The sequence below is a fragment of the Silurus aristotelis genome (genome assembly GCF_946808225.1).
Source record: "Silurus aristotelis genome assembly, chromosome: 14".
In the NCBI taxonomy this organism is placed as follows: domain Eukaryota; kingdom Metazoa; phylum Chordata; class Actinopteri; order Siluriformes; family Siluridae; genus Silurus; species Silurus aristotelis.
The window spans coordinates 4,890,269-4,916,144 of NC_139587.1; the positions used below are offsets into that span (position 1 = coordinate 4,890,269).

Genomic DNA, 25,876 nt, shown 5'->3' on the forward strand with positions numbered 1-25,876 from the left:
TATTGCACGACTGCTGCTGCTGCTATCAAACATTGTTTACTTATCTAAACTTTATTTTGATACACTTTAAGTTAAGGTATTTGGTTAATTGTTAATTGTGTATAGACATGATTTATTATAGAAAGGTACATTTAATTATGTGTAATGTGCCAAAACAATTTTATTAATATTGCCAGTGGCTAGTAAAATATATATACGAAAAGTTCGATTAAACGTTAATTAAATGTATCAGTATCAGTGGTGGAGGAAATACACAAACACTTGAGTACTTGAGTTAAAGTAAAGATACACAGGGCAAAATATGACTTCAGTAAAAGTATAAAATGCTCCCTTTCAACTTTCACTTGAGTAAAATTGCTAAAGAATTTGCCTTCAAATGTAATTAAGTCTTAAGGCAAGGGGGAGTGGTGGCTCCAGCGGTTAAGGCGCTGGGTTGCAGATCGGAAGGTCTGGGGTTCAAGCCCCGGTATCGCCAAGCTGCCACTCTTGGGCCCTTGAGCAAGGCCCTTAACCCTCTATGCTCCGGGGGTCCCTTACGAGGGAAATATCAAGGTCCGTGACGTCGGAGTGACGTGGGGCCGCCTTCCCGTGGGCTCACCACCTGCAGGAGGGACCGTAAGGGACGGTGCTGTGAGGATTGGGCAGCAGTCGAAGGCGGGGGCCTGCTTAGACTGCTGCCCCCGCGACCCGAATTACGGATAAGCGGAAGAGAATGAATGAATGAATGAATGAATGTAATTAAGTATCCAAAGTACTATGATTTATTATGGCTATAATTTTCCTGTTATAATTTTTGTCACAAGACTGTTGCTTAATCAACTCAGTTTATATGAAAAGACTTCAGTTTCTCTTAGCACATTCATCTATTAATAGAATGATATTACCCTCTACCCTGATTGGTGGCCAGTTACGTATTTATCCACTCATTAATAAAAAGGAACGACTGATTTTGCAAAATGTAGTTGAGTAAAGTCAAATATTTGACTTTGAAATATAGTAAAGTAAAAAGTAAAAGTCTGCCTAAATGGAAATACTTCAGTAAAGTACAGATCCACGAAAAGCTACTTAAGTACAGTAACGAATTTCATTTACTTCATTACTGTTCACCACTGGTTCTATAATTGTTAAGGTTATCATGAGACTTGGGTTCATGGCACTTAAAGCTCTAAGCAACTGTAGCAAAATTGTTTACAGTTCACATCCTTATGACTCCTAAGTGGAACCATTTACAGTAGTATCATGTATCTTTAGACTGTTCATGTGGAGCCATTTTCTGCAGCAGCTCATTGGTTGGGATTAGATTAGATTAGATTTAACTTTATTGTCATTGTGCAGGGTACATGTACAGAGCCAATGAAATGCAGTTGCTGGACTTAATAATAATAATAATAATAATAATAATAATAATAATAATAATACCCTTATATGGCACTCAAGTTGAGCAAGTTTTTGTGGGCCCTTTAAACCCTCAACTACTTGGTTGTAAAAATAGGAAAATTGTGAGTTGCCCTTGATAAGTGTGTCTTCCACAAATATAAATTCTATATATGTAATGCAGCAGAGTGGTTTCCAAATGAGAAACCATCCAGAAGAAGGGCAACAGGATGGATCAGGCAGGTCCGGAGAGTGTGAGAGATGTGCAGCTTTTATAGCAGTACAGATTTACTGTCCTCTGAAAATCACTCAACATACACCCATTATTGTCTAAATAACCGCAGTTCCACAGTACCAGCAGCACTCATGCAGCCTCAGACCATGATGCTACCACCACCATGCTTGACTGTAGGCAAGACACAATTGTCTTGGTTCTCCTCATCAGGGTGTTGTCACACATGCTAGACGCCATCTAAGCCAAACAAGTTTCTCTTAGTCTCATCAGACCACAGGACATAATTCCAATAATTCATTCTCTTGGACAGGTTGTTCTTCAGCAAACTGTTTGTGGGCTTTATTGTGAGCCAGCATCAGAAGAGGCTTCCTTCTGGGATGACAGCCATGCAGATTGACTTGTTGCACTTTGCAACGTACTGTCTGAGTGCTGACAAGAGGATCTTCCGCTTCTGCAACCTTTAAAGCAATGCTGCATCACTCATGCGTCTGTTTTTTTTGGAGCAGCGTCTGCACCTGACATACCCCACAAGGACTCGACTTCTTTGATGGACCCTTGTGAGGTCTGTTCTGTGTTCTGTTCTGAAAACATCTGTATGACCCTGACCACTGTACTGTAACTTAGTTTTAGGGTGATACTGACCTTCTTTTACCCCGGCCGTCTTTGTGGAGAGCAACATGAGAGAGTTCATTGCCATGAGGTGCCATTTTGAACATTTAGTGGTCATTATGAGAGAATTGTACTCAAAGCAGCTAATTTTAACTGCTCGAATACAAGATACACAAATTTGTATGGTTCTTTCAAGCAGACAAAAAAAGCATATGATGTTTAGGACATGTGGCTTTGCATGATAAAGCGATGTACAGCTGTTATCACTGAGGGTGTACCCAGTTATTTAGACAATAATGGCAGTAGGTTGAGTGATTTTCAGAGGACAGTTTCAACACTTATACTATTTAACACTGTAATACACAATTATAGAAGTGTAATGATCTTCATTTAACCTCTGGCTTGTTTATTAGAGTTTGTAATGTCCATCTGGAGAACCAGCCAAACGTTTGAATGCACTTTCTTCATCAGAATTTTTTTTAATTATTATTTTTACATTGTACATGAATAGCGAAGACATACAAATTCTGAAAGAACACGTATGGGATTATCTAGTAAACAAAAATGTGTTAAACCACCCAGAATGTTTTATATTTTTCGATTCGGGGAAAACTTTTAACACTTATGAGTAGTAATAAAACTATTAGTTGCATGATAAAAATAATAAAATAAAAAAAAAAAAAAAAAAAAAAAAAAAATATATATATATATATATATATATATATATATATATATATATATATATATATATATATATTTTTTTTTTTTTTTTTTTTATTATTATTTTTATTTTTTATTTTGCTCAAGTCTTCCCCAGACCTTTGTGGATTATGTCATTTGGATACTGTATGTTTGTCCCTAAGAGCTGCTTCTGTAATCTTAACAACTTTCAAGTTCTCATCCCAAGATTATTTTATTTTACAATAAACATTTTTCAACATTTTTTATTATTTAGCACAATAATCAAAATTACCACCTATAATGCTAATAAGGGAAATGATTATAATGACATTACCCACCCAGACTAGGATCCCTTTGAGTCCTTATTTGTGTTATTTTATTGGAAATATTATATAAAAGTATTTCACTTTAGCCCTGGCTTGTTCATTAGAGCTTTCAATTTACATCCACACCAAAAATTCAATTTAATTTTTTTTACTAAATTGCTGAAAATACAGTATATAGTCCGGCTTTATTCAATCCGCCTCTAGGGGGCGCTGCGCTGTTCCGCCTGTTCAGCGTTGTCCCTCTGTGACTCTTAAGGCGTCGCAAAATGGCGTCGCGTCGGACACATAGTGCACTACGTAGGGCGTAGGACGCGCGGCGACACACGCCCTTCGTAGAGTGTCGGGATAGTGAGTAGGGAGCTGTTTGGGATCGATCCGCCGTCGACTTCCTTTTATTGCGGGGGTTTGATGGCGGACAGTGGGCCGTAGCGGGGGAAACAGTTGTGCCTTTCGCCCAGTTTGGCCGAGAACCGACGCCGTAACTTGACCCGGTGAGATATCCGCTGGAATTTTCTTTCCTTTTTTAAATTCTTTATAATTTATTTACTAAACCCTTGGATTCGTTGTTCAACTGAGTGGACTGAACTCTTTTAGCGAAGAAGCGGATATGATGAGGGACAGACGGAGGGAGAGATTGTGTGAGTGAGTGAGAGAGAGGGAGAAGAAGAGAGAAGGAGGGAGCTCTTCTTGCTGTTTGTATCCACACACTAGCATTAGCATTATCTAGCGTGGATCAGCGCCTTACAATCCCGCCTAGCAAATCACCAAGGAGTCGTATCCTATTATCATATAAATATTATAAAAGTCTAAATTATTTATGGTACGTATTTTCCTACCTGGGACTCCATTATCTAGAGTTTGTGCTTATTTGAAGACTTGCTAGCCGCTGTGGGAGGTTAACTAGCTTAGCCAGCGAGTTGCTAAGAAGTTAGAAATGTGGGATTTTTCTTTCCCCGACTTTTTTTATCCGACTTAATTGTTGTATAACTCAATACAAAACATGTCGGGGGAGGTTTAGAAGCCAGAGAACAGTTATGAGAGATGAGTCAAGTCAGACTTTTGTTCACACTGAGTTAAGCGCGGAGGTGTAGCTGAGGCTAGCTGACTAGCCAATGGAGCGGCTTTAGGCTGTCTGAGCAGCGTGTGTAGTTCGGCTTGTTTGAAGCTGTAATCCTCCATCGTGTTCCCAAAATCACCACAGCGCTGCTGGGCTCTGCGCTCTGATTGGCTGAAAGCTGTTGATTAAGTCTCCCGAGCGTCAGATCTGAAAGTAGTTCCGGTTTCGAACCCAATCACAGGTGTCTATTTTTTTTAATGATCGAATAACCACGTTCTAGAGCGGGGATTTATTATTTTTTTAACTGCAAGATTCTCTTGAGGGCTCAGCAAATGATCCAATGACCCCTCGGTAAATGCAAAAATTGCACTTTGGTACTGGAATTGTATAATTTGCCTTTTCTGGATGCCTGAAGTGTCCTTGCGGAGTAATATAAATAGTCCTGTATGTCAGTGAGTGGCAGTAGGTAGCCCAATAACGCCCTCGTTCATTCATGGCAATCGGATTGACTGGTAGCGCTGACAGCGATGGAAATGTTTATTTGGTAATGTACCGGGCCCTGGACAAAATTCTGACCCGGAAAAAGGCCCTAGTATAAGTGGTGGTCAAAAGAAATGAGCAAAAACACGGCATGCTCGAGGCAATACGGTGAAAGTTATAATTTGTTTGGATTTGCTTTTATCGGGACCGTGCAGACTCGGTTATGCTTGATGTGTACGGGGAGGAAAGCTATCCAACAGTGTCTCAAACACCACATCCAAACGAAACAGTCAAAACAAGTACACTGACTATTATGTTCGCCTGTGTGAACGCACAAAAAAGTAACGGGAAACTTTGGTCCAAAAACCCCACAAAGGTGAATGAGAGAGCTTCCAAAGCTAGGTACCCAGTACTCATAGCCAAATATATATATATATGTATATGTGTGTGTGTGTGTGTGTGTGTGTGTGTGTGTGTATGTATGTGTAGTGTGTGTGTGTGTTCATTGTTCTGTACCACTAGCTAGTGGAGATGGATTCCACGTGATTTGAGATTAGTAACGAAGCATGTTATGTAGGAGGAGGTACATCGGGCAAACTGTGGAAATAATCCACACCGGAATTACGTGCGATGGGGAACGGCATCGCCACATTGCGGATTTTGTTATTCCGCTTGGACTACAGCGGGTTGCCAAAGATTAGTGTTTTCTTAATGTGTGCGAGAGTGCACGTTTTAATGGTTGATAGTAATTAAAATTTGTGGAACTCCCGAGAGATAAGTTAGAGCTCCTGCCCTTAATTATATTATAGTCACGATAAGCAGTCGTGTTCTCCCGTTCTGTTCGTCTCTATCTTGTTCTATCGGGATGCCATAAAATCCTCTGTCCTGAAGATGTTCCCGTGCTGGAAAATTTGACCAAGACAGGATAAAATGCTGACAGTCTGGGCTCAAGGTTCACTATCTATAAAATAAATCACATTATTAAGATATCCATCTATCCATCCATCTATCCATCCATCTATCCATCCATCCATCCATCCATCCACAGACAGTTAGATATATAGACTTGGATAGTTAAGTGTGTATTTAAAATCTTAGTTTATGCAGAACATCTGCCGTCTAAGTCTCTGTGTAGGTGTCGTACTTGAGCGTATATCTATATACAGGGTTATTCAAAAAGATTGAACCGATATCATGACTCATTGCTTCAGTTCTCAAGCATCGTCATGGAATTAGTCAGTGACCATTTGAAAGAGGACATATCTAAGTTTTGCACGGCTGCCACGGGGCGATGTAGTCGCGTCGTTCTCCCGACAACGTTCAGTTGTTATATTGCGTAATGAAATCGGTTTGTTCTTTTTGAATAACCCTGTGGTGTGCTCACAATGTTGTTATAAAGTCATAATCTGACCAGATTCAACCGTACTGCAGTGTCACTTTTCTGGAAGGAGTCTCCAGTTTAAGCATTTTGGGCCAACTAGCTCAGGACAGAGGGAGGAGTTTGCTGTAACTAATGTTTTGTTGCTCGTCTATTAAACTGTGTGTAAATTGCTGTTGCATCAGAGCAGTCAAGCAGTTTTGCATGAGCAGTCATCAAAAAATGACTTCACGGGGGACCCTTTTATATCGCTCTGTCGTTGATTTATTTCTAATTTATCTTTGCATTTATAATAAAAATGTCCATAATGTTAAGGGGTGACTTTTCTTTTTTTTATGCAGGTGCTAACCGTGCTGTTTGATTGGTGCCTCGGGTGAGTAGGAGGTATAATTCTCTTATTTTTATTTATTGCGTTTTGCATGCGTTTTATAAAATGGCAATAGTAGTTAAACAATTGAAGCTTGTTATAAAGATTGTATTTATTTTTTTTTCTTTCCTGGCTGTGATTGCAGGTTGGAAGAATATTTTGGAGCGATTTCTCTCCTGCTGTGGACGAACCTGGACCCAGTTCTGTGAATTATTATAATTGTTATTTATTTACTTTTTTTTTTTTTTTTTTTTTTTTTTTTTGGGAATTTTCTCCTCTTTTGTTGTGACTGTAGCTGGTCCTTGTGAAGAACCACCAGTCAATGGCTCTGATGGACAAACACAAAGTCAAACGACAGAGACTGGACCGCATCTGTGAAGGTGAGTTTAGATTGTTTCACACACACTTGATTGTGTTTAGGGGCAAAAAATTCTTTTTCATTTTCTTTCATCCAAAAACATTTGGAGTAGGACGGTTTTTGCCGCCTTACGGACTTTTTATCATTAAAATCCTTTAGTTCCATGAATGTGAAAACTTCTGAATTAAATATTTGGTTGGGACGTCCGTCTGTCCATCTATCCAGCACTTGAGTTATTAACTATATTGATTTATTAGCTGTCTTAGTGCCCTAGATGTGTTTTCACACAATTAAACCATACGAACCTAATGGTTTTAGTGCAGCAGTCAAAAGTTTGTGGACACTTGACCATCAGAATAAGAGTAAAAGTTGCTAACATCAGTACTACTTTTAGCAAGTTTCTTGTACCTGTTGACCATCCACAATATTCCAACTTTAGCACCCATAGCCATTTGTCAAAATTTGGTAAAAGTCTTCAGAAGTGTATAGTGTATTGAAAAAATCATTATGATAAGAGAGAGCAGTGTCACAGCTATACAGTGTATGTACTTTCACCAGGAAAACTGATGCATGTATATAGATGTGTTTGCTAAAAAAGAACATAAAATTACAAATAAAACCCCCTATAAAATGTAGGTTTATTATTATTAACATTTATGATCATCAACAGTTTACATTTTTTCAAAATAAAAAATACAATTTTAAATAAAATAAAATTGAATAAAAATAAAATGTAAACAAATGTAAATAAAATGCCTGCTTTGTTTAAATAATATATAAAATTAATATTTTATAAAATAGAATAAAACATTGCAATTTTTTTATTAAATTGATTGAATAAATTGGCACAAATTAAATTGAATTTAAATAAATGAAAAAAAGTTTACATTTGTTAGACCCCATTTGGGTAATACAGATGTGTATGTGTTATATTTTATTATAAAATTTTTAAAAGATATGATCATCTTAACTGTTCTACTTATTTCAGCATACTTAAACAAATGTCTTAATTCCTTCCATCTTTCATTCATTCACTCCCTCCAAATGTGGAATTGTCAAGATTCTTATTTTAATAGAAATTCTTGAAGCTCAACATAAAACGCTAAAGAATCCATATATAATATATAATACATAATATATACATTCAGATTTTAACTACGTTCCACATGTAAAAAAAGATCAATTTCAATTTCATTAAAATATGCTGAATTTTAAAAGCCTAATAATCATTAGAATTGATGGGAGGATTGCGTTCAGACCTCGGTGTGTTCACTTCAATTTTTCAGGGTGTTGCCAAACCTGGCCCTTTGCTTTTGTACTAATTTCTTCCCCGTATGTGGGGACAAAAAGACCGCTGTTGTAGTATACAAATGCGTATTTGACACACTGTATGTGGAACACGTGTCCAAAGTAAGAGCTGTACATTGTGTTTTTGTAATCTAACTATTACAAAAATTAACCCTTAAAATGGAGGAAGGATGCATTTTTTGACGTTTAACAAAATTGTTTTTACACAACACGAGTATATTAGAGGCGGTCACGTATACATTACAGCAGAGTGAAATTCTTTTTTTGCTTATCCCAGCTTGTTAGGTGCCTTTTGACGCTTTGAGGGTTCAGGGCCTTGCTGAAGGGCCCAACAATTGCAGCTTGATAGTCTAAGTGATCTTTTGCATTAACCACTGAGCCTTCTGTTAAATGTATATCATGAAAGCCACGATAACTCGGTGACATACTTTAACATGGTACCAATATTATATTGTTCAAGTTCCTCTTCTCAGTATTAATCAGTCTGAGATGTTCCAGAATCTTCTGCTCTGTATTGTTAGTAAATTATGTAGCTAACTCTATTACTTTTGATTGAGTATGGGAACTGTAGAGAGCATGGCTTAGTTTCACTCGAGTGTTTCTGTGCATTAATTCCTTGTTTTTAATGTTGACATATGAAATGGGTTGAAAGAATTTCAGTCACTTCATCATTGTCCACAGGCGTTTTTTTTTTTCCTCCACCTGGATAGAATTTTTATTTTTATTTTTATTTTTTTTTCTTAGTTCCCCAAACTTAATATCGGAAGACGTTCCAGTTCGTCCTCAATATACTGTATATCCTCAGAGCACAGAGCTTCTTGTTCTATTCTTAATCATGAAATATCTCCTGAGCTGCACTTTTGTTTTCCTTTTGTTCTTTTTGTGTCACTTAGTGCTAACTGGTATGCGAAGTATGTAAAATGAAACACAGATACTAATATCAGTACCGATCCATGATACTTAACATACATCTGATTTATAGAATCCTGTGTGCGTTTGTTGACCTGTTGAATCACATGCAAAAAGTGTGTGTGTGTGTGTGTGGATGGAGCGCTTGTGCAGACTAAGGCAGATGCAAGCTTTTCTTTATGTGTGCTGCTTCCTGTGGGCTGCAGAGGCGGAGCAGACGGCTCTTAGAGGGGATCTCGCTCAGCACTGCTATAGTGCTCTAGACTGCAGGAACAATGAGGGCCTAAATGTGGTGCTTCAGCTATTTCTGGATCGCGCAGCACAGCTGATGTTCCTTAACATCAGCCTGAAGTTCTTGTGTTTAAACATTCTGCATTTATCCGCAGACTGAATTAAAAATCTGGGTGGTTCAGGACACGGAGTACACCCAGCCCCACTTAGATCACCTAGAATTATCTCTGAGCCGGCAGGTGATGAAATAGCTTTGCTCATGACATTTGATCTCGTCTTGTTCGGGGAAATAACCGCAAAATGCCGCTGTGATATCACACGCAGAGGTAAAGAGGAATTGGATGACAAACGGAATGAGGGCTCTTTTCTTTTTCATCCCAGTACTAATCCAAGGCTGTGTCTTAAATCGCCTTGTGGATTATCTATTGCGTAGATCATCTCGTTTGTTTTTTTTTGTTTGTTTGTTTTTGCTATGTCTGTCCATCCGAAACGTTTCTTTTCATTTGTGTTTTCTAACCTAGCGTTCTTGTTTCCTTGCGTTGGGACATTTAGAAGAGAATTCAATGTTGCTTATACTGTGCAGAACAAATGCAGTAGTAGAGTATCTCAAAGTTTTTTTCAAGGATGGCTGATGTATCTGACTTTGAGACCTGCTCGAAAGCTTTGATTAAGCTCATCAGAAAAGACCCATTGTATTGAAAATTTGCTGGATTTGAGCAAAACAAAAATGCTGTCCTTTAGCCTAAAGGATGTGTGTAGATGTTGTTAAGTTCTTAAGCTGATCAGCAGAAACCTGCAGGCCTGCAAGTAAGCAATTATTTTCCAGTTGTGATTTATGTTATCATGTAATAATAGGCAAAAATAAACAGGAGAATGAAATCATGTCTAACGGCGTTAATGAACGCTCGTTTGAAAGCAGGGAGGTGAAGGGCGAGGGAAAGGAAGAGCTCGTTACATTAAACCGCACATCGGTTTCTCCAAACAAAACTCACTCGTGCCAAGGCCAGCGTGTTGTGACGTATCGAGAGTGTAAAAGTACAGTGAAATAGTGAGAGTTTTGCCCGGGTTGGCGTCTCTCTTTAAAAAAAAAAAAAAATAAATAAATAAATTAACCGTGCGACTGCTTCTAGAGCTGCTCGTCTATGCTAATAGGGTTAGTGCTGGTTGGTGGTTGCTCAAAGCCCTGTGTGTCTCAAAGCGTGTGATTGGCCAGTGTCTGTGGAGGAGGAGCTGGGTGTGGATGACAGCTGGGTGCCTGCCAGGCAAAAAACAGCCTGACACTGATTGTGAAGGGTGGAGATAGAGTGATAAAGCGGTAGAGGAGAGAGGGAGAGAGAGAGGGAGAGAGAGAAGACAGGCGTGCTTACTTCATGATGCAAGGTTAGGATGTTTTGTGTGTGTGTGTGTTTTGTGGGATGTGAAGCAAAGGCTCGAGGGGTTGGGTGTATTGTTGGTTGGGTGCGGTATCTCGAGTGGTAATTTTCCTTTTTTGGTGGCATGAATAAACGCATCCGTGCGGTTGAGCAAGCGTACATGTATTTGCGTCTGGCAGGCTGGAGGTTGGGTGTGGTGCTAATGTATTATCATTCCACCCCACCCCCCCCCCTCCTCTTTGTGTGCATGTGTGCGTGTTGGAGCAGTCGCGTAAGAAAGTGAGGTGGAGGGGTGAAAGACAAGGAGGTTTGGGGCGAGAGGGGGTGGATAAGAGGAGGAGGAGGAGGAGAAGGAGGACTGGGCTGTGAATGAATGGCATTGTTTGCTTGGCCATGCCTCCTCTGCTGCGCTCTCTTTTTCATACCCACTGGCCTCAACACACAGCATCTGTGCTCGGCACAGCGCGACGCTCCCTCCGTGACCTCGGAGGAATAAGCGTTTGCATTGTTCACGCAAAAGCTTTATGATTAACATTTTCTGTTCTGCTGCTCAGCATTTTTTTTTCTACTGTGTTTAAACTGGGCCTTGGTTGTTTTCTTATATCTTGGCAGCCATGTTTCATCATCCGTTTGTGTATATGTGCGGTGCAAAAACGACTCGACATGAATGGAAACAAATCAAACAAATATTTGCATTGGTAGTTTCCTAGTGTTACACTCGTCAATCATCCGCTTAGGGTTTTAGTGAGAGTGAAATGGAGACGAGTGTTCTTGGGTGAACAGCTTCTGCTCTCCAGAAGCCTCCAGCAGGCAGCCGCGCAGACACCTGTCAGCGGGGCAAAAGGGCACTGCTGTTCACTTTTACTGCCACGTTTGAGCTTGAGGATCATTTTGGGACGCTAGGTGACGTGAACGCGAAGGCAAATGTTTCTGCCATAATGGCATGTAGCATTAGATCTGCTACATTTTGGATACGTGTCTCTTTTTTTTTTGTGAGTGTGAAAGCTATTTGCAACAACTGATATGGATACTACGCTGCTATTTGCCTCGATTATTTCATGAGCCCACGAATCGTCTTTCAGATAATCACCAAAAATGTCGATTAAAGAGAATACAAGCGCAATCTAGAGGTATGAGCGTTTTTGATGAAGCCAAGAGCAAGTGTAGGATCAGCTTTCTGAGTGCAGGTGTATATTCTCGCCTCGTATCATATAAAAAGAAAGTGTGCAGTCGTGTATACAACCTTAGAACGGCAAAACTGGTAAATGTGAGCTCGAGGCACACGAACACACAATTCAGTTCACAGAGGTGGGGTGTAAAGCGAGTTTGGCCTGCACATACCCCACAGGATTTAGGTCATCTCCCCACGAGTCATATCAGGGTTCCCTGCCCCCACTTTCAGCCTAAATACCCCCGTTCCTCCTGCTTCTTCGGTGCGTTTCTTTCTCGACCCCTTCATCTGTTTATCCTGCTGTGGGGGTCTGGAAATGGACAGGGGCCAGCGGTGATGTGATTCTCGTTACACCCATGTGTGGGCTGAAATGGGATACGCTTTTGTGTCCGTCTACTCGCAGCTGCACTTCTTCCATGCCCTTGAAGTTGCAGGATCTTGACAGTGTGAATGTAGGCGTAATGTTTAGCATAAATTCTGCTGGAATTGGAGGGAAATTTCAGCCAACCGTAGAACCGGGTTTGCTTCCAGGTTGCCATGTGGGGAAATGAAGCTAGAAAATGCAGAAATTATGGGAACATGTTGCATTATGTAATCAGATAGATCCCTTTTCAAATGCAAATGTTGACTGGATCAGTTAAACAGATTTTTGATTTTTTTTTTTCCCCTTTATTTCTTTTTTTATTGGAAAGTGTTCTGAACTGCTACATTTGCAAATGCCAGAAGCAACAATAAAACAAGTGGGTGAGCTACGGTCCCACAGGGAAGGTCCAGTATCTGATATAATATCTCCACGCCCCAGCACGTTAAACTATGTCTGATAAATAAATAATGGAGCCTGCATTTAGGTAGAATGATCTTATTAAAGCTTGGCCTTTATTCTCAATTAATAAATATTTTACCAATATTTAATATACACTTTTTTTTTTTATTAGACTTGTCTTTTCTCAAGCAAAGATGCTGTAAATATTGTTGCTCTTAGCTGAATAATGTCAAAGCGTTGCAAATTCTACAGTGGATTTGTAATGAAATTTCTCATCTCTGTCCTGCAGGCATTCGCCCACCCATCTTAAACGGGCCCATGCACCCTCGCCCTCTGGTGGCACTGCTGGATGGCCGGGACTGCACAGTGGAGATGCCCATCCTGAAGGATGTGGCCACTGTGGCCTTCTGTGACGCTCAGTCCACTCAGGAGATCCATGAAAAGGTAAATTTAACGGTTTGTGGTTTTGCGTACTGTGGGATGATGAACTGTGATCGCTAAACACCGTTGCTGTTCTTCCAGGTTCTTAACGAGGCCGTAGCTGCATTACTGTATCACACCATCTCGCTATCACGAGACGACCTTGACAAATTTAAAGGACTTCGCGTCATCGTGAGAATCGGCAGCGGATTTGACAACGTGGACGTTAAGGCCGCAGCAGAGCTCGGTAAGTTCCGCACTCTGGTAGCTCCTGGTTTTGATTTGGAGGTTCAACCCCCCTCCCCCCCGTCTATCATTGTGAAGTAGTTTGTACTGGATCTGAGAAATGAATAACATTTGTTATTCTGTCTATTTTAGGTATTGCAGTGTGTAATGTGCCAGCTGCGTCGGTGGAGGAGACGGCAGACACTTCTATGTGCTTGATCCTGAACCTGTACCGCCGGGTCGCCTTTATGCACCAGGCCCTGCGCGAGGGCACTCGAGCTTCCAGCGTCGAGCAAATCCGAGAGGTGGCAGGTGGAGCAGCTCGCATCCGAGGAGAGACGCTGGGAATCATCGGCCTCGGTAAGATTCTAATTCATTTATTTTTTTGGTTTAGTTCGATCGGCTATAACTTCTTGGGTTAAAGATGTTTGTGCTGTTTGTTGTGTCAAAGATTTTAGCACCACTGAGCCTCAAGACCCTCAACTGCTCCGTTGTTTAAACCGATTAAATGTGGACTTTTGCCGAACACTATCAATGTTCATGATTATGCTTTGACAATAACAGAATTATAATGTATAGTAATATCTGATGAGTTCTTGACTAAAATCTCAGTAATTGAATAGTGATCTGATCATTTACTCTGAATATATGTTCAAAGTTGTTTTATAATTTGCTTGTTTATGCTATTTTATCCCAATAACATTTCCTTGATAATAAAACTATTAGTCTTAACACATAATGTAAAACATGTAGAAATGGTCAATGGACTGAGTAGCATCCTGATCCCTTGGCCTTTGTTTCAGGACGTGTTGGCCAAGCGGTGGCTTTGAGGGCAAAGGTGTTTGGTTTCGGGGTAATTTTCTACGACCCGTATCTGCCCGAAGGGGTAGAAAAATCACTGGGGCTTCAGCGCATGGCCACACTGCAGGATCTGCTCATCCACTCTGATTGTGTGTCTCTTCACTGCAGCCTGAACGAACACAACCACCACCTCATCAACGACTTCACTATCAAACAGGTAGCGCACACGCACACCATCTCATTAATGAACAGGTCATTATCAAAAGGGTAGTTAAGATACACAAATGTACTCCCTTACAGTCTGGCTTACCATCAATCATGTAACTGCACATACTCTCCTACTTTTTCCCATCCAGCTGATACCACCATAGTTGACTATCAGAAAACAAACATTACTCTTTTTATAAAATTTTCTGTGTACACAATCATTTACACTCAATAACCCAGGCATTACAGTTCACTACCAAGTGTGTTTTCTGCTTTTATATATTTAGCAAAAAAACCTAAATTATCTTCTGATTGCTTCTTGTAATGTGTGTTAGATGCGTCAGGGTGCGTTCCTGGTGAACACCGCGCGAGGGGGGCTGGTGGATGAGAAAGCTCTGGCTCAGGCACTGAAAGAGGGCAGAATACGCGGCGCAGCTCTCGATGTCCACGAGACAGAGCCCTTTAGGTGAGCATAAATTCCACATAGTGAACATAATGAAGCTATTGGATATTAGCCTCATTGTTTAAGCTGGTATGATCTTGCAGGGCGATGTAATCCCAGAACACTTTAGGTCCTAATTCAGTTATAATTGACTTGTTTTGAGTTATTTAGTTATGAATCAACCCCAGCCAGTCAGGCTAGTAACTCAATAAGAACTCAAAAATCAATATAGTAACTATAGGATAATGGTGGCTTGTGTTTTCCATTACTGTAACAAAAGTTGGACAAAAGCCCTTTGGCTGTGCTGCACAGTGTCTAAAGGATTACGGTGTTAAAAGTGTTGGAACAACACTTTAAATGTTGGAACAGATTAGGTGTGCGATGGAATTTGTGCTGCATGACAAGTCAGAACCCTGAGTTAAAACATAAACCACAGATAGGTTCATGTTTTGTTTGTCTTTTTTTTTTTTTTTTGTTTCCAGCTAACAAATGTGTGCTGTCCTATTCATGTACCTCCTCAAAACTGTAGTCACTGATATCTTAGTTTGTTAAAAACAGGTAGTCCCTGAGTTACAATGGTTTCATTAAAACATTTTCAGTCTAACGGAAGTCTACGAAAGAAATTGTAAAAATAAATAAATAAATAAAATAAAATAATTGCGTGCTTTTATTAATTTTCGTATGATACATTGGGTCGCTTCCAAGATGTACGCATCTCCCACCTTGTGAGATGCCTTGTTCTCACCTGCAGTCGCCAGAGTTCAGTTGTCTCGCGTATTTAATTTTTTTCTGTGTTTTTGGTGTTTCAAAAGCCCAATTTTAACTCTCTTCTCTCTCCTTTTTATCGGCATCGCCAGACACTGAAACGGAAACTGAAACATTGCCACATACGTATGTACTGTAAAGTTTATACATTATGGTAGTGAATTGCTCTGTTTTGAAAAATTATGTGCTGTAAATTGTTAAATTATTAACCAATTATAGTATAATACCCCATACTGATCACCATTCTTTAAGACTCCTGGGTAAGCTAGGCCTTGTCTCGACTTACGATATTTTCAAGTTACGATGGGGTCTTCGGAACGCATCTCCATCGTGACTCTGGGACTACCTTTATATCCGTATATTGATGGAGCTAAATCCTCTACTTGTATAAGGTTAAGGTACGCTGAGGGAACTCGGGTTCGAGTAGAGCTTCTGAGCAGGAAACAGAACCGCCTTGTCTTTACTCTGAACTTACTCTAGTCCAGCAGATCGAGCTCAAGTCTTCTGCTGCGTTATTTATGACCTTGTATGAAGGCGTTATGGGCCACTAAACTATCGCAGACTGATTTGTTCGGCATCATGTGATCATACAAATCACGCTTGTCTTTTGTTCTCTAGCTTCTCACAGGGGCCTCTAAAGGATGCCCCTAATCTGATCTGCACCCCACACACATCCTGGTACAGTGAGCAATCCTCCATTGAGGCGAGGGAGGAGGCAGCGCGGGAAGTACGCAGAGCCATAACGGGTTAGGAGCCGTCTCCCACTCCAACGTGGTTTTATTATTTTTTTCTCTCTCTCTCATGTGATGAGTTTATGGCTAACGGGTTTTTGGGGGTTTTGTTGTTGTTTCTGCAGGCCGTATTCCTGACAATCTGAAGAACTGTGTGAATAAGGAGTATCTGATGGCTGCTTCCCAGTGGCCCACTATGGAGACTGCATCTGTGCACTCTGAACTTAACGGAGCAGGATACAGGTGAGGGCTGCGTCTCGCAGGCAAGCAGTTCCTTCTCAATCAACGTTACCATTTTCTCAGACAAAATTGTAACGTTCGATCTGTTCTTTGCAGGTTTCCGTCAGGTCTGATTGGTGTAACCCCAGGAGCTCTGCCAGGTGCAGGGGCAGGAGTCGAGGGCATGGTGGCCAGCACACTGCCCGTTGGCCATCCCCTCGCCCCGATCTCACGCCCACCACACACCCCATCACCTGGGCAGCCAACCAAGGTGGAGGCTGACAGAGACGTCCCTTCTGACCAATAGCATCCCAACACATTCCATCGTTGCCCCAGCGATGCCCTTTTTCTTTAATTTCTTTTTTTTTTTTTTTTTTAAAGGGCTCGATCCATGCCGATGCCCTGCTTTTGATGTAACACCAGGGTCAATCCAGTCAAACAGAACACACAAGTCCAGACATGACCCAGTCGAAAACACCCCCCCCCCCCCCGACCTCTTTTTTTTTTCCCTTTCTTTATTGTCATATCTGTTTCTTTTTCCACCTGTGCAACAAGCAATAACTCTCTTTCTCAAGGATTCAGTCATTGGGTTGTTTTTGTTAGAATTAGTAGAAAAAAAAAAAAAACTTTTTTAATTTTTATTCCTTTTTGAATCTGGACTAGTTGGAATTTGTTTCTGAGTAGTGTCTTCTACCTGATTTCTGTCTCTCCAGCCGATTTAATAGTGAACTGTTCTTTTATTTCCTCCCAAGCATACATTTGTGATCCCCTCATTTTTTTTTTTTTTTTTTAAATAGTTTTGACCCTTGAAGCAAAGTGGAAAAGCTGGATTAAGTCATCTGAATTACTTTTAAACCAGCTAACAATAGCCATACCTTTCACACCCGGATTAGAACGATGTGAGAAACGACGTGTCGCGTGCCCGTGCCGGACAGCGAATCGGGACCCACGTTTCCCTTCGTGTTGAGGACATGGTATCCATCTTCTCCGTCTTAAAGATGACCGAAGGAGGACAAACTCACTCATTTCCTGTAAAGCTTGTTGGGTATCTGTTCAGTCATATGCTTCACTGTATCAATAATGTATGGCTAAGTGACATGCAAGTCTCTGTAAGAGCATCATAAATGACGTTTTTGTGTACAGCTTTTTATCTCATCACTTTTTCCACAGAGCTTTCCGACGTTAACAGTGTAGATGTATGAAATCTCTATTTTATGTGTGCATTTCTGAACTAGACCATGATTTATGATTCTCTTATAAAGACCGTGTGATTGGGAATATTCAGTACCCTGTGTCTTTACACTTAATCTTTCATCGGTTTCACTGTCAACAAAAAAAAAAAAAAAAAGAAATGAGTGGGGAAACGGAAGCACATTTTCATAGTGTCTTAAAAAGAAACGCAGCTGTTCCGCTTGCTGAATTTCACCTTGCATTTAAAGTCTCATGATACTTTGCTCCTTGTTTCTTCTTTTTTTTGGGGGGGCGGGGGGGTTCTCTTACTTTGTAAAATGTACACATTCTCCACCTTGACTATGCCCAGCTTCTTTGTTTTTCTTATCTTCTTAAACTTCCTGGATGTGCCTCCCTGGGTGGTTCAGATTTTTGCAAAAATGACCTTTTGTTCATGATTTGTTTTTTATCTCCCATAGTCCTTCCTTCTCCTCCTGCTTTTCCCATGACCTCACTGTGTAAGGATTCAGGCTGCTCACACCTTGCCGGGCACTGAAGTGAAGAGATCTATTATACACACTCTCTCTTACACACACACACGCACATATGCACATACCTGCCTAAAGCTTGGATGTTGTGTTTTTTTTTTTTTTTTTTTTTTTTTATTTTTTTTTTTTTTATGCAGGTCTGTGTAGTAACATTATTTGGCCATTAGGGGTCAATGGCAGTGTACTTCTGAGCCCAGTTCTGTCTCAGCATCACATTTGCCTGCTACACTTCAGCCAGGAATCATTGCTCAGAAGTTTTGTCGAATAAGGCGTTGTGCTTTTAGGGACAGAAGCAGGCAGAACCAGACTGCATCGCCCTGTCCATCAGCAGACCGCATGGCTTACTTCCAAAGATTTAGAACGTAGCCATGGCAGGCGTGCAATCTGTCCCTTAATCAGTCAGAAGTGCTAACCGGAAAAAAAATGCAGATCATATCAGTGTTGGATATTTTCCCCATCTTTTAATACTTTTTTTTTTTTTTTTTTTGTCAAACCTAACTTTGTGCCCCACGTGAGGAGCACAGAGGGGTTAAGGGAGAGCCTTTGGATGGATGGAGCCAGTTCGTTAACAAACTAGTCTTTTTCGTAAAGGGGTGGGTGGTAGGGGGTTACAATCGCCCCCTGAGACGAGTCTCTTGTAAGAAAAACATTTTGTGTCAAGGGAGACAGTTTCTAGTACCTCAGTAACAGATATTGAATGTATGATCTACTTGTTCTTTGCTTTGTACAGCTTCTTTTTAGATTGTACTTTGCTCTTTCAGAAAGTGTCGCGGATGTGCTCGTGAGCTTATCTAACGAGGACACGTCCCTGCTTGGAATCCGTTTTCTTTCCGTAGCTTGAGTTGCAGTCTTTGATTTGAAAGAGCACAACTGCACATCGCCGTTCATTTTCAGTAGGGAGTGTATGTGTATCAGTCGTACGGATTTGGGGTTCGGTCTTGAATAAGCTAGTTGATAGTACAATTGGAAATAAACTCTAATAGAATGATTAAAAGACATTACATTAGATCTTGATTTTTTTATTTTTTTTTTTTGTGGCGAAAGTTTTACCCAATTCTGATTTAAATTTGTTTTGGGGTTTTTTTTTGGGGGGGGGGATTCAACAAAGATGGGAATGGAACTAGTTTTTGTGCATGAAATGTCTGTTACCTTGAAATTCTGCTTTTCTGCCTCGTTGACTGATTCTTCTGACCGAATATCGTGTCACTCGTGAGCTTGAACCAAGATGTCATGCTTGTTTTTGTAATTTGGTGTCGCCCGATGTTTTCCTCTTCTGTCTCTTCAACTTTGTTTTAATTTTTATGTTTGTAATATTCTTGAACGCTTTCATTTTCTTCAAGCTTTGAACAACAGCAGTTTTTTTTTTTTTTTTTTTTTTTTTTTTTTTTTTTTTTTCCCCCCCTCTTTCTTTGTAGTATTATTCAGTGTTCTACATGTTGTATGGAAACATTTCAAAAAAGACATGAGTTTTTCCAGCATTTACTTTTTAAGGTCCTGTCCAGTAGCTTGTCTAAAGGGGGCTATAGGTTCCAGGTTTTATTCACTCGACTGTAGTAGCCTTAAATTCATACACTATAGTGGACCTGGTCACCCACCCCATCTTCAGCCTGTGTTCTGTAGAAAGATAGTAGAAATTATTATTATTATAATTAGAAATTTTTTTTAGCCATTTCGATGTTCAAAGCTCTTTATCCTTGACACGTATTTTACAGAGAACCTGACTAGTTTTTGGTTTCAAATCGCCTTTGCTTTCCTAAATCCCCTTAACCCGAACCTGGAATTGGGTCTGGAGTGGTCACTTTCTCTCTCAGGGTTCAAAATGCACACACACACACACACACACACACACACACACCCTTCCTTCCTCCAGGAGTCTATAGGTCACTCTTCTCTGAAACTGCAGCATGAAGAGAATTTAGAACGTACTCCTTAAAGTCCCTTCAAGCTAAGCTGTGTCCTCTTTTAAAATATTTCTTTCTCCCCTTTCCCCCTCTCCAGATTTCTCGCACTGACATCTTTAATGATGAAAGAATGAATGTTTTAATTGAACTTTGTGTAACGTTGAAACTTGGGAAATGTATTTTTACAACATGTGAACTTTTTATTCCTTTCACCACCTTTTTTTTTTTTTTTTTTTTTCTTTGTAAATTGACCCTCTTTCCCATCACCAGTCTTCAAAAATGAAAAAAAAAAACCCTCTTGTAACTAGCCTCTTGAGCTTTACTTTTTCTTTTTCTTTTTTTTTTTATATTAGAAAACAATCATGTTTGTGATGGTAACCTCTGATGGTGAATTCCACACGGTATTTTAATAAAATCCTAAAGATTAACCCCCTGGTCCTATCATGCTGAAGGGTTTCGGTTCATGTTCGTGTTTCATGTATTACAATTAAAGCAGTTTTTAAAAATGAGGTTGATGAAAGAATTGTGGAAACGGCACACGTCGAGAATCGTTTGGGACTTATAGGCGATTAAGTGAAGCTCAGTGATGAGGTGTGTAGCAGGGAGCCCCCTACCCCTCGCGTTTACGATGCCTGTGTATCTCCTCTTGCCCCCCGGCATGGGGTCGTGATACAGTGAAATCAGCTTTACGAGCGCTACAGGGCCTGTACACGCCTCCTCGCCTGCCAACTCAAATGGTTCCCAAATGGGCCTTTATGAGCCATCTCTCTTGTGTACTAAATTTCCGACAAACGTTTAGTGCTGGATTCCAGAACCCTGTGTTTCTAACCAGGAATAGTCCATGAGGACTTTGTAGAAGAGCACTTTTGTACATGAATATTTTGTGTAAATTTTGTTATTCTTTTATATAAAAGTTCTTAGTTATTTCGAATCACATGCAAGCGTTAAATAACATTTTAAAATCATCTATTGTACGAGTGTGTGTTTGAGGTCACTATATGTACCAGACTGTACATATTTCCACCCACAGTTGCCAGTAATGAGATGCAGCTCGTTAGGCATATCAAATGCCAGCCCATTTTTTTTAGTTAAGCCTACCATAAGGTCACTTATAAGTAGGGTTGCAAAGGGGCAGAACATTTCTGGAGACTTTCCATGAGAACTTCTGGGGATTTTGAGAAATTTTACCTGAAATTTATGGGAATTAGAAATTTGGGAAAATGTTTTTAAAGTTACAATATATACAAACATTAAATGTTTTGATTGGTCAAAAGATGACACATGCAAACTAATACATATTTTAAAAAGTTGACTGATTTAATTATTTTGTTGCACAGTCGCTTTCACAGAGCACAAGGAAGTTTTAAACATGAATGTGTGATGTAATTTACGTGAATACCTGCCAAGATTTTTTTTCTTTACATTATTTTGTGTGCAGGATTTAAGAATTGATCTATGTTAAGAAGAAATGCACAGTGCGTGTAGGGGGTGTGGCCTCAGTAGCCCAGCAGTAAGTGTGTTGTGTGCATGTGATTTAAATGTGCCGGTAGAAATTCCACTAAAAAGTTATAGGCTAACCTGCAATTTTGTAAAGTCCCAGTTTATTCCCATACATTTCCATTAATTAATTACCATATATTGATGTTAATTCCCAGGGAAAGTTTCCAGTCTTGAAATTTCCTGAAATTTTGAAGTTCTACATAAAAAATAAACATATTTTTTTGCTATGTACAGTTTGTCAGGATTCTTCTACCTTTTCATGGGAAAGAAACTTCTTTTATATTACTGCTCATCACACATTAAAGGAAGAACTCTTTCCAGATGCCAAAGCTAAAAGCCTAAGGGCTGATGTCCTTTGCAATCTTTTTGCCCCTTTGAAATGCCACATGTTGCAAGTTCCCAGGAGATGCTGCGTGGTAGACATCGTTGACATTGGTTTCTTTCAGCATATTTTCATTCTGGCCCTGCATCTCCAAATTCTTCTGTAAACACCAATAAATATTGCCTGATTTGTACCAAATTTGCATTTGTGGGCCATGCGATCAATACTAATGGTTTGGCTATTAATTCTGTGAATGTGGCTACTGTCATCATATTATTCATTTGGAACTGGAAACCCCTTTGCCAGCCCCCCTATCCTTAACCTGTCTATGTGCAATCCTGCCCCGATGTCGAGCAGAAGAATAGATGAAGTCCGGTTGCAGGGTTACGGAGTGGGAAAGTGAATCGTCTGTTTTAAGTTGAATGGCTGCCCCAGTTGTATGCCAGGCAGTTCTTCTTTGGGTGTTTTGTGTGGCTCCACAACTTTAAAGAGTATAAAGTACATTTGGCTTGGCGAATTGCAACCTGTGAGTGTAATTATTCCAGTTTTCAACACCTTGCAGGCTGGCTCCAATGCAGTATAGTCTTGCTTGCTGATGCCACCAATGTGAGGCAGTGGAAACTGTCTATTTGGCATGTAGGATACTTTCCTTTTATGCCTGCCCTGGTTCTGAATAATTACATAGGGGCAGAAGCTGCCCATGGTCAAGCCAGTGGTGAAGGTGGTGTTCATAGAGATGTCCTGCTAAAGCCCAAATGAAGTTGTGACGTCTGGAATGAAGTAAATTTGCCACCTGTAAAAGCATAAGCACATGGGTTTGTGGTGGCACATGTTTTTGACTGGCAGAAGAGCATATGACTTTCATTGCTATGGCCAAGACTTTGCACTATGAGACCATGTGTGGGTGTACTGGCCTACCCATAAGAAAGAACTGTTGCCCAAACTTAGTAACCACAGGGTGGGGCAATGCAAAGTGCAGGAGCAGGTTTTAGACATGGTTTACCACACAATTGGAAAGTGGCAGGCTTGGACTGCTGTACCAAGGACCAATTGTCACCCTTCTGACCCCTACACTGTGACATGAGGCAATGGAGAATACTGGTAGCCATAGTCTTGATCCAGCCCTGTACCACCACTGATCTGCAGCCCCAGCACCCCTATGTGTCACCTGGGGGACTCAGGGACCTTATAATGTGTTTTGAGTTGTTTGGGTTGTCATGTGAGTAGGACATTTTTTGGCTTATTGCACTACCCACATTCACATGTGATTATGGAACCACCGATGATATGCCTCGCATTTGATTTAACATTCGGATTTCTGGCCAAGTTTATATCTGGTCGATTGTGACCAGCTGTTTTCCTGTAATGTCTTCTACAGAAAAATGAAGTGTTCATTATTTTTCACGATATCCGCTCGTGCAGTTTTGAAGGTGTGCACTTATGAGGAGATGGGTTGACATTAAAAAGTTGCCCTTCTCATGTTCCAGATTGATCCTAGTAGAAGGATGTTGTGAAACAGACTTTGGGCTAAACGTCTTTTACAGAAATTGTCTATGATGATTCCACCGTCACTGCACAGAATTGCACAACATTGCAACATGTTGACGAAGTGCAGGCTGCTCATTTTATGTCTTTTGGGTAAAGGATTGTTTTAACATTTTTATGGGGCTACTGAATAATATTTTTATGTCATGTCTCATTGGACTGCATAGAAACCGAGGAGTTTGACAGCCGTCATTCAGAATCGCATTGTCCAATATTTGCTTTAATGTGAAATGTCCTTTTTTATCTCTTATTTTTGCATGCAGAATTTAACAGAATTTCAGACATTTGACCGCAATACAGCTCTGCCGAATGGTTCACCTCAAAACCTGCTAAACACACAATTTTGCTGCTACTTAGTAGTTTAGCAGGTGTGGCCCGTATGTATAATGAATGCTAAGGTTGGGGGTAAAGAAGTGAGTGACCATATATTATGTCTAAATGCGTCTCACTGAGACGAAGCTGTAAAACCGAACTGCACTATTTATGCAGCTCCGTCAACAAAGAGAAACTGTGTATGCGGTGCTTTATCCCCATATAAATGTTTGGAAGAAGATGGGCAGCCTGCTTCTGTTGTTTCTCTTCACTTCAATGCATCTGCACTTAATCCCAGACAGTGATGTCATTTTTTCCATCCATGATTTAGTTTGGTAAGGGAGCCGAACTGACACGAGTTTGAAAGTTATAGCGTAAGGGGCGCGCTGGCTCAGCGGAGAACCAGCCGAGATGAAATTATGACTATGACACAAAAGACGTAAATGATTTCATTTTGGAGATCAGATCAAATGAGCTTGTTTAGAAGCTAAGAAGTGCAGAGCATTCCAGTGCTGTATTCGGTCTGTGCACACGTTTAGCTTCTTAACAAATCAACCAGCCATTCCTGACCGTTGTATAATCATTTGTATTCCCAATTCAATAACACTTGAGCTTCCAGGTTATTGAATTTCACATTGGTGCACCATTGAAAAACCAAAAATAAATCACTGAACGCCTACTTGGACTTTAGCCATTTCAGTCCCTGGTGTCTATACTTTAACTGCTCTGCAGACATGACCTCTTCGGTTAGAGCTTTTGTCCAGTAAAGTTCAGGCTGAGGTCAGATAGGCTGTCCACCAGCCTTTCAGTTTGCCCTGCTGTCTTAAAGCTTCTCAGTGCAGACTTATTTGCGTCAAACAACCCGATCGCTGCTAGGCCTCTGTCACGAAGACTGCAACCAAATACAGTATGGCATACAATTCACAAACTCAGGTTTCCATCTGTGCATCAGTATTAGTCTTTTTCCCGTCTCTGTACATTTCCAGCAGTGATTATGAGAAATGAAAAAAAAAATTTCGCCTGAATGTTGCATGCAGTTTCTTTCCTTAATTCATAACCGTCATAGTTTTTATAGCTACGCTCATTATAAATGGAAACAGTGACTGTTTATTCTTACATTCTGTCATCAAGAACCTTTTTGCTGGCTTAAAAATGAATAATTTCCAACTGTATGAAAAGCTAGTTTGTGACTAGACATTTTTCATATGGCGCTCTTAAGGTCCAACTAGGGCATTCTTGTAAAAGTCATTTCCCATTGGCTAAAGCCAAGATTCAGGCCTTAGATGCTTGATCAGTCCACTGAGGTGTGCTGTAACATCACCGCTGTAGATGATTACCATTATTATTTTTGCTAGAATTTCTTTGTTTCCTGTCTTTATTTCAGGGATGAAGACAGATCTCACATGATCAGCACCTTTGCTATGACTTAAAGTTAAAACCTTTATTATACATACTACACAATGAACAGCACACACACTGTCGTTCTTCTCAGGAGGAACTTGTGAAGTCTTTAAAATAATGCACACCATTAAGCCAAGCTAAATTTCTGAAAATTTGTACAAAGAAAAAAAGATGCCAAAAAAAACTGTTCACTTATAATGGCTTTCTAGGGGGAATAAACTGTTAAGAAACATTCTCACAAAACATTTTATTGATAGGATTTTTGTAAATTCAGGCATAAATCTTTATCTCATTGTTTCACAGATGTTATGATCTTGAACTTCCCCTTCAAATCCAATCATTAATTCGGTCCGGCATCTTGTTACTATTGCATTCTTTTGTAAATTCATTTCTATTTAAGTCATGAATTTTACTTATTATAGTTCATTATAGTAAAAAAAAAAAAAAAAAAGTCTCAGCATTCATGCAACCCTGTAATCTGAACTCATTCACCCCTATGAAATATTTGGAATATTCTACAAGTCACATGATCAGCAGGAGTCGTCCAAATAATCAGATTTTTCTTTATTTTCAGTGGTATTATAACACTGTCTCATGGTGTCACTTTGAAAGCAGGACACACACATTTCCAAAACTATTGACTGAAAGTAAAATACAAAATTTGACAGAAATTATTTGACCCTGACTAAATGTGCTTTCTGTATATTTGCGAATCTGTGAAATAATTCAACCCGGCCAATGATTTGA

General features: G+C 40.0%; 1 protein-coding gene across 7 annotated transcripts; it reads left to right on the forward strand.

The window, feature by feature from the left end:
• The first annotated feature begins 3,469 nt into the window (after positions 1-3,469).
• On the forward strand, positions 3,470-17,782 carry ctbp1l (C-terminal binding protein 1-like). 7 transcript variants are annotated; one of them, XM_083560632.1, is made up of 11 exons: positions 3,470-3,716; positions 6,482-6,524; positions 6,653-6,887; positions 12,910-13,064; positions 13,143-13,287; positions 13,419-13,625; positions 14,069-14,283; positions 14,609-14,739; positions 16,099-16,226; positions 16,337-16,454; positions 16,548-17,782. In XM_083560632.1, exons 3-11 carry the CDS (start codon positions 6,830-6,832, stop codon positions 16,735-16,737), a joined length of 1,347 nt encoding a protein of 448 aa, XP_083416758.1. In that variant the 5' UTR covers positions 3,470-3,716; positions 6,482-6,524; positions 6,653-6,829; the 3' UTR covers positions 16,738-17,782. The 7 variants fall into 7 exon arrangements, with proteins under 7 accessions (XP_083416758.1, XP_083416759.1, XP_083416762.1 ...); XM_083560633.1 differs by having other exon boundaries at positions 6,482-6,513; XM_083560636.1 differs by having other exon boundaries at positions 6,482-6,513; positions 6,803-6,887.
• The last annotated feature ends 8,094 nt before the right edge of the window (positions 17,783-25,876 follow it).